Source organism: Limulus polyphemus, unplaced genomic scaffold (genome assembly GCF_000517525.1).
Source record: "Limulus polyphemus unplaced genomic scaffold, Limulus_polyphemus-2.1.2 Scaffold283, whole genome shotgun sequence".
NCBI classification, from domain to species: domain Eukaryota; kingdom Metazoa; phylum Arthropoda; class Merostomata; order Xiphosura; family Limulidae; genus Limulus; species Limulus polyphemus.
This window is the reverse complement of record NW_013665893.1, coordinates 26,462-45,797: the sequence shown is the minus strand read 5'-3', so window position 1 is coordinate 45,797 and position 19,336 is coordinate 26,462. Positions and strand designations below refer to the sequence as shown.

At 30.5% G+C, this 19,336-nt stretch overlaps 1 protein-coding gene across 2 annotated transcripts in view; it reads left to right on the top strand.

Moving 5' to 3' along the window:
* The window catches only part of LOC106457034 (nuclear factor NF-kappa-B p105 subunit-like), a 117,665-nt gene that overhangs the window by 86,097 nt on the left and 12,232 nt on the right, over positions 1-19,336 (top strand). For both annotated transcript variants that reach the window (XR_002610058.1, XM_013916418.2), the window contains exons 11-15: positions 722-862; positions 9,383-10,172; positions 13,076-13,205; positions 14,577-14,796; positions 15,532-15,698. Coding sequence is in view for 1 of the 2 variants with exons in the window: in XM_013916418.2 (XP_013771872.1) it covers positions 722-862; positions 9,383-10,172; positions 13,076-13,205; positions 14,577-14,796; positions 15,532-15,698 (1,448 nt within the window). In the remaining variant the exon portion in view is untranslated. The remainder of the gene's footprint in view (positions 1-721; positions 863-9,382; positions 10,173-13,075; positions 13,206-14,576; positions 14,797-15,531; positions 15,699-19,336) is intronic.

Below are 19,336 nucleotides of genomic sequence, written 5' to 3'. Positions count from 1 at the left end.
ATATCACTCTACACGTACATGTTTTGATGTGATCTACGTCATCCTCAGGAGTAACTTACAAGACTATTTTGTACTTTCTCCTTGTAAGTTACTCCTGAGGATGATGTAGATCATGTCGAAACATTTACGTGTAGAGTGATATTTCTTTCTTAAAGTGGAAGCCATATGGCTTCAATGAAATTTTTATTGTATAAATACAAAACGTTGTTTTTAATTATTTATTATGGTTTAAAATAATGTCATATTGTTTTACAGAATGATCATTAATACTCTGTAATAGTGTGACTCTAGATATTTTGTTTTGAAAATAATAGAAAATATAATCATTTCTTTATGGTTAAGTAAGGCTGCATTCAAAGATAAGGCTACTAACAAACAAATGAATGACAGCATTATAAGTATGGTTAGAAAAGTTAAAATAAAGTGATTTTAGAAGATCAGTATATTACAATATTTTATATTGTAGCCTGTTTTTTTGTTCATTCCTTTCCTGTTGCAAACTTAAATCATTATAAAAACTAGTTTATGACCTAGTTTTTCATGCAGTAATATTGGGAAGTTTGAGTAAGACTATAGTTGAGAGGTTTTTAAAGTTGATGTAATGTTAACTTTAATGTAAATTAATATTTTTAATTTGAATATCTTTGAAGCCCAGATATTCTTTTGATCACTCAGCTGTATATTTGACATTGTCTTTAGTTTATTTCTGGAATGATTGTAGGCCAGAGCAAGAGTTTTGACAGTAATCTAGAAGTACAGTCTACCAGTTTCAACATTCCAAACAATGATTGGTTGAAAAATGGTTTAGGGGAAGGTTCTATCCTAGATTATCCTTTCAGTCCAGTGTCCTTTGAAGTACAATGTAAGTGTGTAGATAGTACTTGTATTGTTATTAAGAAACACAAATGTGCAAAGAGTGTTGAATTGTAATTGTGTTTAAAATGGTGTTATTATATTATTTTAGTATGGCAAGGTAAACTAAAAATCACAATCTGAATATATGCTTGCTTAGGAACCAATTAAAATGGAAAAAGCATTTTTGTTTTGTGTTTAAGTATAAGACTTTACATATGAATCAGGTTGTCATGCTACATGATAGATAACGTCTTACTTAGCTGTGAGAAAGTTGAATGCTATTTTTGTTACTTTTAATTAACATTGACCTGTTTTATTTGATAAGATAAATTATAAATATGAAAACATTTATCTTGATTTTCACATGCTCTTTCTCTCTCATACACAGTTAGTATTGAACATTGAGAATGCACTGGGTCAGATTCTACCTTCTACTTGTGCATTAATTCAGTGTTTTAATGCAAACTATAAACTTCTAAGTGAACTTTCATTCTAATGAAACTTTGAAGTTTTAACTGTAATGATGTATCAAAATATGCTAGGATTTGAAGTGTTTAGAATAATATGATGGAAATAACAGATCGTGATAATCTCTGTAAAGCATAAAAATCAAAACACTGAACAAAAATTGTAAGACAAAGTAGATTAGTTTGAATTTACACTTAGCTTTAAAAACTGTAAAATAAAAGAGCTCTATTATAACATAGAATAAGTATAAAGTTTTTACCATAAATTATAATACCTTAGATATAAGTTCAACTGCATTTATCTACATGTTGTTTCAAGTTTGAACATCATAACCAAAGACAAGATGTGAAATATTGGGTCCTTCAAATCAGAAAAGCTCAAGTATTGATTCTGACTAAATCAACTTTGCAAAAACGAAGTACTCATTAAAGAGTAATGCTGATTGTATACAACAGTGTTTTACCAAACATATCTTTACTTCTCTGGATGCAAATCTGTCAGTCATTGGTATAATTATGAAACCTTGGCTCATCCATGACATGTGCAAACACCCAGTAGAATTGCTGACAGTTACAATGATCTTCATAAAAGTCCAGGGTTGTTGTATGGTCAACTGTGGAGCTAGAATTGGTCTTTTTTTTTACCTTAAATTTACTTTATAAGTCTGTTCCTTGCTTTATGCTACCTGATAGTCATTTGGATTGTTGACCCAAAGTCTGTATTTAATTGTGTGCAAGGAATTTCATGAAAATACACAGGTTTAAAATCACACATTTTTGGAGCATATCTATATAGGTGGCTCATTGCTTCATTTGCATTTTCAAATAGAATACAAAATGACAAAACAAATGAAAAATGTTAAAGAGTTCAAACAAGTCTGAATAAAATGAATGCAGATATTACAGTGTGATTTAGAAACAGAAGGGTAATATGACTTAAACTGTACTATTAGTAATTAAAAATTGGAAGCTTCTAATTTCTTGTTGTACCCATAAGCATGTGCAATACAAAAATATCACAGTTTTTTCTGTTATTTACTTATAGTTGCAATACTGTTAATGTTATAGCATTCCTGGTTTTGTCAAAACCAAAGCTTTCTGATCTAATATTGTTAAGCCTGTATTTATAGTTTTTGCGAAGTACAAGATAATTTATACTGGAAATGAGTACTAATACTTAAAAGCATACTTTGACTGCAAAAAATGCATCAATTTTAAAATAAACATTTAACCTATTTAAAGTTTGCCAACTCGGTTAGAGAGTTGAAACTATAGCTGGAAATGATAATTTGTGCTGTGTGACAAAAATGTATTTAACACAGGATCTCTCCATCAACCAGAGGCAAAGCAGTGTTTTTGGGTTGAAGGATAAGAAACAAGAAATTCCAGTAAATGTTTCTTCAAATTATTGCATACACCCCTGAAAAGTCCAACATATGCTTTATTCAAATATACAATCCATATGGTGGTAACATATTTCAGTTGATATTTATGAGCACTCAAAGAGACATCGGGTTTTGGAATAGCTGTACCACATTACCAGCAGTGGTCTCACACACACACAAATTGATTTTTTTTTTTACTCAAATTAAATTATGCAACTTTTTGTCATTGTGTATTTGAGGCTATAGAGAACTTGTTCTTGATCTTCTGATCAGTCAAAGGGCTATTACTACTATCACTTCTGTATTTGTCAGCATCAAACGTATTTTTGAGTGTTGCCACAGCATATCTGAGCTTGCTAGATTGATTTGCTTCAAGCAGGGCTGTCAAAAAAAAGTCCATGATTGCATCCACACTAGCAACACATGTTGCAAGTAAACATCTCAGAATCTTGCACACGCAGGTAAACAGTAGTATAATGGTGATTGGTGATGACATACCAAAGAGTAGCAAAGTTTCAGTCACAGTTAGCAAGGCTTGAAGTTATCTGCTCCAGATCTGTTAGACTCTGGTCTGAAAAACAGGTGGACCTGTCAGTTATACAACAAGAAATACTATTAACTATGGCATTTCTGCTTATGATGTGACCAATCATAAGTTGGAAACTATAAATTGTAATCATTATATCTAATTGTATGCTACATCCTTTTTAGGTTTCCCCACAATTGAATGAATCTCAGATTTTTTCATGTCTGACTTCTGCCATTGAGGCACTTCTGATTAAGGGGGAGTTCCTGTGTTAAAGCAAATAATCTTTCAATAAATCTGTAATTTTGCAATATAAATCTGACAGTCTGTCATTGCGTATTATCTTTTTCTATTTTACTTTTAATTGGCTGTAGCTTTATGACTTCAATTGGATCAGTGGTATGTTTAAGGATTTATAACACTAAATATTAGGGTTCTATCCCTGTGATGGGCAGATAGTTTATTGTGCAGTTTTCACTTACAAGAAATGAAATTTCAAGGCTGTTTATATTTATAAACTTAATTATTTGATTGTATGTTTCCATGTTTGGATAATTTTTTTAAAATGTGCATCAGGACTTTATGCTAACTTATCAAATGTCAGATTCATTATATTAAATATAGCAAATAGATGATTATGGAATAGTGTTAGTCACCATTATGAGATATAAATATTTCTATACACTAAGTGTGTTTTAAAAGGTTACTCAAGTTAGATCTTGGCTAAAGTAGAAATGTGCACAGTGTATCATTGTAATGTGATTAGAGCTAGCCAATTAACTCAATTAATTGATTACTGTCATGTAAAATAACCAATTAATAGAAAATATTCAATCAATTGATGTTATGAAATTAGCATTATTGATTATTCCCACTATCCAGTTAATTGAATATTGTCATTATATTTTCTCATTTTGTTTGGTTTTCATACATTGTCCTTTACTCACCACTAATAACCCAAAATAGTTTGGGTAATATGTCATACAGTCACAATTAATTATCACTGACAAGCAGTGAATTTAGCAAATTTAGTCTGCTGGAATGGGAGTAGTGAATCAAAGGATAGATTAGGCCTGCTCATAATCTTCACTGAAATTTACATTTTGTTGAGTAAAAGGAATTCATAAATATATATCCAGTTAGTCATCTGAATAATAATGGATAATTAATTGTAACAATGTGACATGTTATCCAAAAATCTAAAGTATTTTATATTATTAGTGGTGAGTAAAAGACTGTACATCAAAACAAACAAATTGCTTTCATACCATTGCTGTACTACTACTTTATTTGCTTTGTTCTCCCAAGCAGCACTGTTAAACCATGGATTCACAGAAACTAATATGCTGCAATAGAAATAGTGATTCAAAGTATAGATAAGAATTCTGTCATCTTTACTGAAATTCATTTTTTGGTGAGGAAAAGCATTCATAAATAAATTATTCATCATCATAGTTTCAATTAATTCAAGGTTGTTCAGCTTAATTGATTTGTGTTATGATTCACAAAAATAATCACTAATCAAAATCAGCACTTCCAATTATTACTATTTTAAATTATTCTAAGTTTTCAAGTTTCATGTGACAATACAGGTTAATCAACTAGCAAATTCCACTAATCAGCCAATTATAACTTTGGTATGTTTGTTTCCAGTAGTTCAAAAGTTTCCCCAAGATTTACTCAAGTGTAGTAGCTTTTGTAGTTTACTTTCAGTTAAAGGGAAATAATATAAGACTTAAGACTCAGAAATAGAATGAACCTTTTTTACATTGAATTTATTGTACTTTTATTGAAGATATATCCAAACAATGTACAAAAACTAAAAAAAAAGTTTAGTTCTGTAGTGCATTTAAAAAAAGTTTATTTAGATATTGGTAGAACTGTTAAATTAGTATCTGACTCTGTATTTTTTTTACATTATACACTTCATTAAAAGATGCAAGCCATTAAAGAGTAACTTTGTTCGAAGTAAGGTTTACTGTTTGCAGCAAATTAGTGGAACTAAATAATAATGCAACCTAACTTAAAATTGGCAAATATAGGTAAAATTTTCCTTCCGTATGTAAAAAATAAACTGTAATAATATTCAATGTTTCATTTTGTAGCATAATGGCAAACACTTTTGGTATTGTTTTAAGCTATGTTTTAATAACTTTATTTAGGTTGTTTGTTGCTAGAGGAAGCTAATCATGATGATGATGTAATGATTAGAAATTTTATATAATAACTAGCAAACAAAAAATATATACATGACAGAGTGAATCAGTGGGTTAATGAATAATCAGTGAATGATTCAGTTCAGCAGGGGACTAAATATCTGGGTTTGCATCACAATTTGCAAATCAAAACAACCTCAGTTGCAAATCACTTTCCTCTTCGCTTAGCATAAGTTGCGAATCATTCCTTTCTCTTGTATGTTGCCTTCAAGAATTCCCACAATACAGTTACAGTGCAGTAACATTTCAGTTTGATATACGTAAGCCAAACCTGATGTTCAATTCCCACCAAATGGCACATACAGTATTTTCACACTTTGTCTTGTGCTTATTGCATACACATACACTTTGTAGTAGTCTGTTTATGACATTTGAAATGTGCCTGCAGCCTAGCCAACTAGACTATGTATGTACGGTACATGCACTGCACATTTAGCATTAAGCAGGTTACAAACTTTCTCAATACAGGCTCGGTCCAAAGGACAGATCATGTGACCATTTTTACTTGTATATAGTTTTAATACTGTAACTTCTAATACAGTATATGTATCTTCACACAATTGGCAGACTTTTAGTAAACATTACAAGTCTTTTGTACAGAAAAATCTGTTTCTTAATGAAATATTTTTACCAAAGATTTGTTTGTGAATATTGCCTTTTTTTGACAAGTCCAATTGCAAAACGATTTTCGTGTTAAGATTAAAAATACTTCATTTCTAAAATCTCGATTGTCAGTTACATAATCTATAAAACCTCCTAAATACATTTCAAATGTTTGTTTTCAGTAAAACTTTATATTTTATCTGTTATTTTCTGTATGTCAACTATATACACATTTTATCTGTTTGACCGACCTTGTAACCACCAAAAAGAAAAATTGAAATAAATCTAAATTATCCTTTTTTTTCTGTCTAGAATTACTTCAAATTTGTAACATGAAACTACATTCGCTTATCCTGAGTAGCTTTATACTTGTAACAGTGTATATCTGTTTATACATAAATTTTATTGCCCTTTGAACCATGTCTAACTACTAGTACTATTCATGCCATTATAATATAAGTTGTAACTCACTTGGAAAACGTGTGGCTCACGTTATGCTATCAAATTACATTACCCTCATGCTACTCCAAGCTGCTTGCATGCATGCCTTTTGACAATATTTTTTATATATTATTTTTATTATTATTTATTTTACCTAATCTAACCTTAACTAACCTAACGAGTTTGCTATTTTTAGATTTTAGTTACTTTTATTATAAATAAATAAATAATACATATGATTAATAATAAATAAAGTACTTATCTGGGCCTTCTTTTTTTTGGCTGTCAGTTGTTGATAACACTTAACTCTACTTTTTTATACTAATGGTAGTAATGTACTGAATAATTTTTATTTAAGTAAATAATGTACCAAAGAACACAAAATAATAACATGCAAAAAACAGACAATGTCCCATAACTATCACAATTTTTCTGGCTTTCTAACCATTACATATTTATCCAACCTAGTCTGTGTTTCTTGTGGGAACGAAGCTTATACTGAAAGATAAATTATCACTTTTATGTACAGAAAACAACATAATATAATACTTCATTTAATAGATGAAAACCTTGGCTTTCTATTGGTTAAATATGATATAGTATTAAATGTAAGAGAGAACTATTGACAAATCCTGAAAAAGAGGATGTTATAGGTGGGGGCAGCAAGAAGGATCTGATTTTCTATTTGATGGCTCTGTAACCAAACAAAATTGAAGGCTATGAAAATTATGCTTTATCTGATTGATGACATTATAATGAGTAATTTACGTTAAATTTCATACTTCTTGGAGGGATAGTAAATATATTAGAGAAGAGGGGATGCCTAGAGAAATGATGTCACATTTCTCATACTAGGTGAAATTCAGAATCTTTTTTTAGTATTGCCTTATGAAACTAAGAACTTAAAACTTGTGTATTATTAAAATATGGATTATTAGCTATGATTTTATGCTATACTAAGGTATAACATAAACAAGTTTCATAAATGAATGTAAGTTTAGCCCTCTATCACAGAGCAATAGTGGGAATAAATACATCTTGGTTGTGATGGACTGTTTCACCAAATGGTCTAAAGCATATGCTGTTCCTAGCTGGGAAGCAGAGAAGTTGGCAAGGAAACCTGTTAAAGAATGTCTTTCAAAATTGGAGTGCCTGTGGAACTTCACTTAGATAAGGGACAAAACTTTGGATCAGCTTTCTTTACAGAAATGTGACAGAACCTTGAAATCAAAAAGACCAAGACAGCAACCCTTCATCCATTTGCTGATGGCATGGTCAAGAGATACAACAATGTACTTTTAAATCAACCAACATTTATGTGAATGAACATCAGAAAATGTGGAATCAAGATCTTCCACTGCTACTTATGAGTTATCAAATGGTAGTACAAGAAGCTACTAGCAACACACTATTATCACTGATATTTGGGTCCATTGGATCCACTGTACTCCCATCTGTAGGATAGTCAGTCAGAAGAGTTTTGTATAGAATATGCAGAGAGAAAGACTAAGAAATACAATTGATGTTATAAATTAATTTACCTGGGAAAGACTTAGATCAGCCAGTAATTAAATGAAAAGTCACTATGATGTTAATGCTGATGAGAGACTGTATTCCATCTAGGTGACATGGTAGGGATATACAATCCTATCACAAGAATGGACAAACTTCAAAATTATAGAAGTTTTGGAAAGAACCATATGTTGTACTGAAAAAAATCAATGATGTGGTTTACAGAATCCAGAGGACAGGTGGTCCAAGCCATAGATAATCCACCATAATTGTCTTTAGAAGTACATTGGTGAGAGAGAATGCTGTGTGGGTAATTTCAGAGAAGAATTTGCCAGTGGGAAGTCAACCTGCTGAAGAGCCCAGGGTTCTTTTCAAGATCACTTCCACAGGATCATTAAGGATAGATCCACCAGTGGATTTGTTCAGCCACCTACCCAGGGAGAATTCCCCCAATGACATGACAGTAAGGAACAAAATGCCATCCCAGCTGCATACCATAACCCTTAGAAAAGAAAAGCATCAAAAAGTTATTGGACTGTTTATTATCCTATTTTATTTGTGTATTAAAATTGTATAAGGGACTTCACAATCCAAGAAGGGTACAGGGCTATGAGCTATATTTCTAATAATTTAATGTTTGTTGTTTGAGGGAGCTAATCATCATGATTGTGACATAATGATCTAGAAATTTCGTGTTTTAAATAGAAAACTAGAATGGTAATCAGTAATCAATGTCATATTTGTTGGTTTATTGAGTGATCAGTGAGAGATTTAGTTCAAAGTCAGTTAGTGAGTTATATTGTAAGATTTAGTGCATCTGTGTTCCAGTTACTGAGTGAGTTGGCTAGTGTGTTTGTTATTGATCAGTTAGTGAGGAAATTCTGCAAGTAAGTTTATTTGTGAGTTAGGTATATATTAACTTCTGTGTTTCTGTTAAAACAATGTTCATGCAGTAAGGCCTACAAGCAAACTGAGCCTAAAGTAGAAGCTATTGAAGAAATAAATTAATTTTTTATTGTTAAATGGACTGGACTTGGCATTAATTTTACCAAATAATTCAAAAAGACCCACACAATGATTGAACACATTAAACAGTATTATATGCTAATGTTCATCCAGTTAGTTCTTACTTCTACCAAGATCATAAACAACTGACAGCTATGGATGATCCGTACTGTTCTTTTGTTATCTATTTCATGTTTTAGATGATGTAAAATAGAAAATATATGGACCATCTTGGAAATAACATGTAAATTGTTTAAGTGAATAGACGCAACTGTATTTATTTAAAATATATATTTTAGGCTCTCATGTATGATAGTAAGTTATTTTTGTAATACTATGTAAATTATTTTATATATATATTTCTCTGAATAGTTGATCCAGATTCTCTTCTGAATCAAGTTGAAAGTGACTCTGTAACTACGTCTGGAGTTGATAGTGATATTCAAAGATATCTTGAATGTAAGGTTCAGGATCTTACTCTTAATGAAAAGATTTCTGAAGAAGTGAAGGATGAACAAAGACAAAATTATGTTCCTAGTCATCTTCAAAAAAATGTACCACAAGATGTCAACCATTTTTATACTCAATCCAAAGAATGCATAAAGGGCAGTGTAGAAATTGGTTTGGTACCTGTAGAAAACAAAGTAAAGCTTATACCTGAACACATCATGAAGCAAAAACCCAAACTTGATCCAGTACCACTCATGACTATAGATAATAGCAATTCATATAACTCTAAACAGGCAATTCATATTACGAAGCAGGAGTCTAGTTCTGAAACTAGACGTGCAGAAACAGAGGGGCCAGAGGAAGGAACAGACATGAGTAACTTAGCTGAAAACATTATCAAACAACAGCAATATGCTGAAGATGAAAAACAAGAAAAAAATGTAAATATAAGTTTGGAGAAGTTCATCACACAATCAGTAGAACCAACTGGTGAAGATGTAGAAGCCAGTGAGAAAAGACAACATAGACACTCAATAAAAATTGAGGACAAAAATTCTGAAAAAATTCCCCTACCTTCTGGGTTACCTGCTGTGAAACAACTAGCTCTCAGGATGAGTTTAGCATTAAGAGCATTTGTTGTTACTGGAGATCTAAGAATATTATTAATAACTCTTCGTCATCTTGTAGCTGTACAGGATGAAGAAGGAGATAAGTATGTTTGTTTGATTGTTTTCCAAAACAGTTTTGTGTTGATGTTGTATTTAAAAAAATGACTATCATGAAAATAGAATTTTTTAAAAATAGAGCATTTGGAATTACCAATCAAATTTAGGAAATGCAGATGAAACTAACAATTTCCATTCTTTTGATGTTGTTATTGTTGTTGACAAATTTTATATGAATACCAATAACATTTTCTAATAGAATAATCTATAATTTAAGAATTTGTTAAATTCAAGTTAAACATGTTAAATCACAGAATATTGATGCTAGAAACCTGTAATTTATCTGTGAAAGGTGTAAATAGAAATGATCAATGTGTGTGTGTGTGTGCACTATCATATGATGGTACACCTGAAATCATTGTCACATTGGTTAGTTTTGTATACAAAAAATATAACCTTTCATCATGAATCATTATTACTTGATGAGTTTGTTTATATGGTCACACACAAAATAAATAAGGTGTAAATATTTGAAATGACAAACATGGATTTTGGCAGAGATGGTGCCTAGATTTTGTGTCAAGTGATATTTCTATTGAAATTAGAAGTCTTAATGCAGACACAACTGTTTTATGTTACTAAACTTTAATGGAGTAATTCCACTTCCCAAATGGCAGATGAGTGCATACCTAATCCTGACACTGTTTTTGAAACATCACTAAGCTGTTAGTTGTAGATATCTCTGTTCACATTATGTTTCCTGTTTTGATAAATGCAAGATATTTTGGAGATTGTGCTCCACTGGAATAAGTTGTGGATGATATTTCTAATCCATTTTTCTAATATTTAATATCAGGTCCAGACCTTATAAATTACATGATTTTTGGGCTGTTTAATGGCATACTCAAACTAAATGTGCCCAAATTATTTCTGTAATAATATTCATAATATTATTCATGATATGAAAAACCTAAAAGAAAAACTATTAGTTATTGCTTATTTTTCCTTTGGTTGCATTACCAGATCATCTACTTTAGAAAGGTGCATGTATATAGTATGGACCAATAATTTACCAATCCTTATCCTTTAAATGTTATTGCCTCAGCATATACCAAGCAGCTAGTCTACAATATTGAAGAGGGAGTATATAGGTGCACTTTATGCTTACTGGTACAGCATTATCTGATATAGATAGGCTTAGTCGTATAATATACCTGTAGGATGTAGGCCTATTTTAATATGTTCTGTGTCATTCCTGTAGCAGACTTGGTTATCTTTTAAGGAATTATTTACATTTTTCAGTTAGTTTAATGAGATGAACTATGAATTGTAATTGTCATGTTATGTGTACAAGCATGTTGAACATATCAACAAACTAGGCATGGTGATACTTTGTCACTGATAAGCCTCTTGAGAATTGATTGCTCCAGAGATGGTTGAGCAGGTTGATGGATGATAATGAATAGAACATCTGTACTATCAACTCTGTTGATGAGGAGGAAAATGTTGGAAGTACATAAATGTCAGTTGGAAGAGTTAGATGGGGAAATGCGAGTAGAGAATATGTTTGACTGCTCTGATGACTGGCTGAGAAGCTGGCATCAACCTCATAATCATTATGATTGACAGTAGGGTAAGGTCAGTTTATTAAGAGATCAGTGACAGATAGGAAGTGGTATTTCTTGATTTCGTAGCTATCAAAAGCTATTAATGGTAGGACTTCTGTGACATGTCATTTGATAACCTTGATTATAGAGCAGTTGCAACATTTGGATGATAAGGCAATGAATGACTGAATGGGAGTTGTGAATTTTACTTTTCCTAGCTATTGAGTGGTTTAGAAGTGAGATATTGGTGTGATACTTGCAATAATAATTCAATCTGTTGACTTAGTTGTAACTACTTCAACAAGCAAGTCTGCATTATACTCACTAGATAAACACAAGACAAATGAGGCTGTCACTTAAGATTCCAGGTCTGTACCAGTATTCTTCAAGTACAATAAGGGAATTATGCTCTAATGTTGTAAGAAAAATTCTGATGGACTGAATAAATCTTTAAAGAATGTGTATTATTTGTTATATTTTTCCGAGTTAATTTAATTACGGGCATTTAAAGTTAAGTTTTAAAGGTTCAGGCCTAGGAAGGATGTATGTAGTTGAAACTTGCTTTAATCTTTATCTAAAACTAAAGTTAATTAAACACTATAGTGGTTATTGGGTAGCTTGTGCTCTTTTTTTAGGTGTAGGTTGGTCCTGTTGTAGAGCTCTGGAGTTTAATGCTGGCAAGATAGGCTCTGATCTGTGCAATACCACAAAATATTCTCAGCACTTTAAGTTTTGGGTGCATTAGAAGAGTGACAGTTAATTACTTAGTGTTTATGATGGGTGGTGGGGTGCTGCTGAATGTCTGCCTTCCTTCAAGTCAGAAGTTCCAAATTAGGAATTGCATCATGTAGCCTCTGTAGCTTTGTTATAAATACAAATAAATTTTGTGTCTCTTCCTTATTATCTTTCCCCAGAGGATACAGAGCATACTCAGTTTGAGGGATGGTACAGTGGTTTTGCTTTATCTAAGAACACCACAGCTTCACTAATGTGCAGAACTTATTGTATATAGCAGAATTTTGTATTTTAAAAACATTCTTCTTTTGCCTTTTAGCTAATGATAGATACTTTATTTTCTAGAAATATGAAGTTTCATAAATTAAATCTTTTTTTTTTTAGTTATCTGAAAAATATTTTGTCATTTACATAATTTAAGAAATGGTTTTATTATTATACAATACAGTATATATATTCAGTGCCTGACTGATAATATGAAGACCACAGCAAAGCTTATCTGAGGAATATTATGATTTTAGTGCTATCAAATGAACAATGAACGTCTGAATTTTAAAAATATATTTCTTTCTAATACTTACTTAATGAATGTTTTTATTTTTTTTAAGTGCTCTCCACCTAACAATTATTCATCAAGCTAAGCAACATGTTCAGCAACTAGCTCTGATTCATTGTCTCCTGCATGTTCTCGAAGGACTTCCAGGACAAGTCATCAATCAGTGTAACAACTTACATCAAGTAAGATAGTAAAAACAACAATATTGTATTTGTGTCATGGACTAGAACATGTGTAGCCATGTAAATATAAATGTCTTTAACCATATGGTTAAGGTTTTTTGTAAACAAGTCAGATTTTGTTAAAAGTATATTTACTAAAAATTTGTCTGTGAATATACAAAGTATTTACTGAGTCAATCAGAGTAAAAGGTGTGTATCATGCTAAGAATAAAAATTTCATCTCACAGTTTTATTTTATTTGCATAACCTGTAGAACTTACTAAATGAATATCTATTTCTTTTTTTCAGTAAAACTATGTTTTATCTCGTATGCTGTCTACCCTAGCTCTATAGTAAAATCATCAATGTACAGTGAAATGAAAAGTTGTAAAATACAAAATAAAATAAGTAATACTTTGTTTTCTAGAATGACTGTAGATTGTAACAGACAATTACTTATCTTAAAGCTTTAGCTTCTAACCTTTCACATCAGCTTCCTTTTAATTTTACAGTTTTATTGCTTTATTTTAGACCCCCTTCTCTGCATGAAAAACAATAAATTTTAGAGAATATTGTATAAAGTGTAAAATTCAGATGACAGATGTGTCACATGGCACAGAAGAGTGAAGATTGGGAATTTGTTTAATATTTCGTATCATAATTGAGAAATTAAACTTAGATGATATTAACATTTGGATTATAAATTATATTTGGATGCATAGTTTGTTGATAATAAAGTTGTTTAATTAAGTTTTGAAGGTAACTAACAAAGGTTGTGGCATGCACATCTTGACATTCCCATATGCATAGGTTTAATTTAGTAAAAAGCAAAGCTAATCTTCTTCAGCAACACCAGTACACTAAATTAGCCATTTTTGATAATGTTTTATTTTTACATTTTTTTGCACCAAATTTTTGTAAAGAATGTATTCCTCTCAACTGGCTAAGGACAACTATATCAACAGTTTAACTCTTAACGAACAATGACACAAGTGTGATTCATGAGTTTTAAGAGAAATGTACAAGTTTCTTCTCTAGCCTGTATGGCTATGAAAGGGCTCTTCATGTGCCAAAATTGGACAGATATTTAGGTAAAGAGCTTAACTCTGTGTTTGCTAGAAGTGTAATTATCATTATGCACATTCAACAATAGTTACTTTTAATCATTTACAGGGAATCTGGGTTTTTATGTAGAATGTGGTCAGGTTTTTGGCTTTTAAAAAAATGCATACTTACAAATAGCCACAGGAAGGTTGCATTAAAATTAAAAAACCTTGTTTAAAAAATGTACATGTAAGATTATTAGGTTATAGTAATGAGAAAGCTTTACCCCAACTACTAAAATTTGATCTGACCAGTGCCGTTCATATGTGTGTGTTTTATTTTCTATAGACACCACTGTTCTTAGCTGTGGTAACAGGAAGCTACAAAGCTATCCCCCCCTTGCTGTTGAATGGTGCTGACCTTAATGTTGCTGATAATGAAGGAAATACACCAGTACATGTAGCTGTCAAGAAAGGGGATGACACTGCCCTTACCCTGCTTCTTGAAAGAAATAACTGTTCTCAGCATATTTCTCCAGTTGTTAATCTAAATAAATTGAATTATGAAGGTGATTTCTTTGATGATCTTATAAAAAAACTTATGAATATTTTACTTTGGTTTGAAACTTAAGTTTATAATAAAGCTTTTAAGGTTACAAAAATGTGGTTTGAGCAGAATTTTGTCAAGGTCATATTATTTTAAACTTTAAGCCCTTAGTTTTTAAGATGGTTTAGTTTGTGAAAATGTAAACATTGTAAAATATTTTGGAGGAAAATTAAAAAGCGTACTTCAGATAAATGTTTTTGCAATTATAAAAAATCAGTAAGAAAATTTGAAAATTATGAAGTATTTTCTTCATTTTTATTTAAATTGCCTGTATTTTTCGATACTATTAATGGTAAAATGATTTTCTAGAGTACTATTTGAGGCTATGGAAAGCCAATTGTGAATTTGTTTTACATTTTTTCACCATTATAACGTCATTTCATGTTTTTGCATTACTTGTTTTGTACTTTTTTAATAATCAAACAAAAATAAAACATGGTACTATCACATGAGGTTCACATACAGAAAGTTATGTTTTGTGATGATGATTTTTTTTCTTATAAATATTATGTAGTTAGTCATTCAAAGTTAAATAATTAAATTGAATGTTTGATGGTAGTTCCATATAATATTATACATAGCATGATATTTGTACATCATCCTACAGTAATTCATTTAACATCTGTTTGATGATGTTTAAATAATTGTTCTGGTTTCAGTAACCCAACCAAAAATCAAGTTATTTTGATTTTTACAGGGTTTGCTCCTCTTCACCTAGCAGTACTGTATAATAGAGAAAGATGTATTGACAGACTGTGTGAAAGTGGTGCTAATGTTAACATAGCAGATGGTACAAGTGGGAATACAGCACTACATCTTGCTGTAGAACATCAACCTCATCTTGTTAGGGGATTATTGAAAAAGGTAAGTAAATTACAGTGAAAATTGTCAATCAGTATTGTCATATGATAACATACCTAAAATCCCATAAAGGCAAATGTCCTTTTAGCCAAAAAAATGTGAATTTTGTATACAGTTTGTGTGTGTAGAAAATTTAATATAACACAATAAACTCATGTTTACTTTTAAAATTGATTTTTTATGACAGTATCTTAATGTGTCAGTTTCACTGCTGTTTAAACTTTTTAATTTTTCTGTCATGCTTGGAAACTTTGAAAAAGTAAATATCAGGGCTGACAATTTTTAGATTATAATAAGATTTCATATAATTTTGTTTAATTTGTATTATAAGAAAATTCTGTGTATCTTATCTTCACTTAGAAAATCTGCAGTTAATTCAATTGTGTAGTGATTTATTATGATTAATTATTTTTTCAAGATTATATACAGTATTGTTCAAATTTACCCCATTGTTTCTGTACTTTTGTTTTCCCTATAAAATGAAATCACTGTAGTTTAAAGTGTCATAAAAATAGGCAAATTATGAATTATCTCAGTTTATCCATGAAATTGGTATGCTACACATTTAATGAGTTTAAAATTATAAGAGAAGAGCAACATACAGCCACATATGACTTAATACAGTAGGGTTTTTAAAGTTGTTCAAGGGGTCTAATCTAAACACAAAGCAGTGCAACATTGTCACACATGATTGTCTTATTTCTGTGCAAGTGACAAAAATAGGTATATAAAGGATGATTTTTTTTTTCAAAATCGTCATCCAGCACATTTGACAGAATGTGATATTGTCTTTAAAATGACAAAAGAGAGAGAGAGATAATTAACATGCTTTGATAGAGTCAGAGTCAAAGATCTGTAATGTTCACTAAGTATCATTGGACAGATACTAGAGAACAGTCCTATAACATTAGAAAAAGCAGAGTACAAAGAAAAAAACTCGCTGAAAGAGTTTTTAGATGTCTGAAAATTAATTTTTTGCAAAAATGATGCCAGAGATGGCCACACAACATAATAGTATTAGGTAAATTTAAATAAAACACTAATATTGTAATAGTTTCTTCTAAGATTTATTTGTAATAATTATAAGTTAAATTGCTCAGCATATCAATGATTATTTTGTGTAAAGCTTATAAAATGGAAATTGTTGAGGTGTTCTAATAAATTTGCACACTATATTATAGACATTATCTGCATGCTTCTTGTATTGCAAGAAAGCTACATGAAAGTACTGTGAACATGTAAATTCCAGAAGAGACTTGTTTTAAGACCAAACTTAGTAACAATTTCTTCATTGTCCTTCATGGTAGAATAATATGTGCAGTATATTGTTATGATATATTTGAATGCTTTGCTCCTGTACATTAATATTAATGTTTTTATTTGAGATAAACATCCTACTTCATGTCCTACTATAGCAAAAACTAGTAGTGGAAACCCTGAAATTGTGAACCACTTCTACAGAGTCTGTTTTATCAATAGTGATGGACTAGTGATTTTTTGATTTTTTTATAGCCTGCTTCACTTAACTGTATGGTGCCAAGATGGGTGCATCCTACCCTGAGAGCAAAATTGCATCATTGAATTACAAAAATATAGGATATTTATTCATTAAAAATGTTTATTTACTTTTAGACATAAAACAGTTCAAAAAATTACAAATTTTGAATTTGAGTTGATTTCAGTGACTTCTGAATGAAAACTCTTTGTGAATTCCCAAGAATTTTTCTGACCATAATACAGCACATATATTTCCTTATGAGGAACATGGAAATAGTTTTGAATAAAATATTGCTAATTTGAGCTGTGTAACTTCAATCCAAATTGAGGTATTTGATTTAAGCTAGTCTGTTTCTCAACCACTCTTGTACATCATTTTGGTTTAACTGCATTTCTCTCAGCTTAATGAAGTTATTGGCATGTAATGTAAACATGTAATGAAAGCTCTTTTTCTGTTAATTTCAACTGTACAAGTCAATGTGGCTTCCAGTGTAGTGGATATTTGTGAAGAGATCAGAAGAGATCTTGGTGGTACTTTGCTAGTTCAACCACAATTACAATCCTGATCTTTTAAGCTTGCTTTATTATTTTATACTTTATTTGAATTATGATGTTACAGTATGCTAAAAAAAAGGAATGCTTTTCTTGAAAGAAAATGGGGTAGGCTTAGTTAATTATTTTGCACTCAACCATATCAAGTTTTGTTTTTTACTTCCAAAGACACTGTTTCTTAAGTCATGTTTGCATGAAGTCTTATTAGACTAAGTAACTTGAACTGGCAAAGAAGCTCACTGAAAAATATGTGAGAAAAATATATATAAATGAATATAGAATTGCTTTAAGGCTTATTGTTAAATGAAACCCTCTGGTTAACAGTTTCAAAAAAAAAATTGGCTTCCTTATAAGATTTATATGATAAAAAGTTATATTTATTGTATGCCAGTGATCGTAAACACAACGAAACTGTGTTCAGTATTTTTCAAATAAAAAAAAAACAAAGATAAAAACGATAGAGAAGCATGTCCTACACAGATACAGAAAGACATAAAAAATCGGTGATTGAAGCATACAAGAAAGATAAGCTTGTTTCTTTAATTGTTTTGTAAACATCACAATGAAAAATATTCAAAGCTGCAAATATATACAAGTATCACATATAAAAATGTTTTACTCGCAGAAGCTACATAATATCATTTCAAGTTTCAAAGTACTTCATCCAATAGTTTTTTTTTCAATGCAGTAAAACAAAATATACAACATATGCATCAAGTCAATGCACCCAGATATTTTAAAGTTACTGTGTACCTCAAACAGGTGAAAATAGTTCAAATTAACTATCACATGTAAGCAGTATATAGCTTTGCTGCAAGGTAATTATAGGAAAATGAAAATTTCATATTTTACCAGCATGGTATATGTTTAAATAAAGGAGAGAAGTTGTATGTGTGGTAAATTTGCAAACTTAAAATAAGTATTTCCAACTCATAACTGATGAAAATACTGTTAAACTCGGACATTGTTTATAATACCATTATTTGAACTGAGTGATACCAAATTGTCAAGTTTTGGTGGACATTGTTGAAGAGCAAGATAAAATATGCAAGTACATCCTGATCCATATTATCATGAGACAAATAATTAAAGATTTTATTAACTTAATATGAATATAATATGTTAATTGTAAAAATATGAAGAAAATGCTTGCCCAAATAAAACTAATTCATAGTAGTATGTGAAATCATCGTATTACAACATATGACCAAATCAATGTCTGTTTGCAAATTTTTTCTTACATTTTATTAATTAACTTCAGTCCTATAACATTGATCAATGTTAGTTTACAGTTGTTTAGGATTTACTGAATCTATAAAACATTATTGTTTAAGACATTGAAACCAGTGTTTATTAGACTACTTTTCATCAAATATGTGAATCTTAAGATTTGATATTTATGAATCACCTTTGTTATTATGCATTTTTGTGTGTTTTGTTTTAATGCAGTTAATGTGAAGTTTCATTTTCTTTCATTGTAAATGAAACTATTGTCACAAGATGGAATTAAAGCTTAATAATGTCTTCTCATGGAAGTTCATTCCTCTTTTAACTGCTTGTTGTTTAACAGATCTCTGAATTGTCATATATAT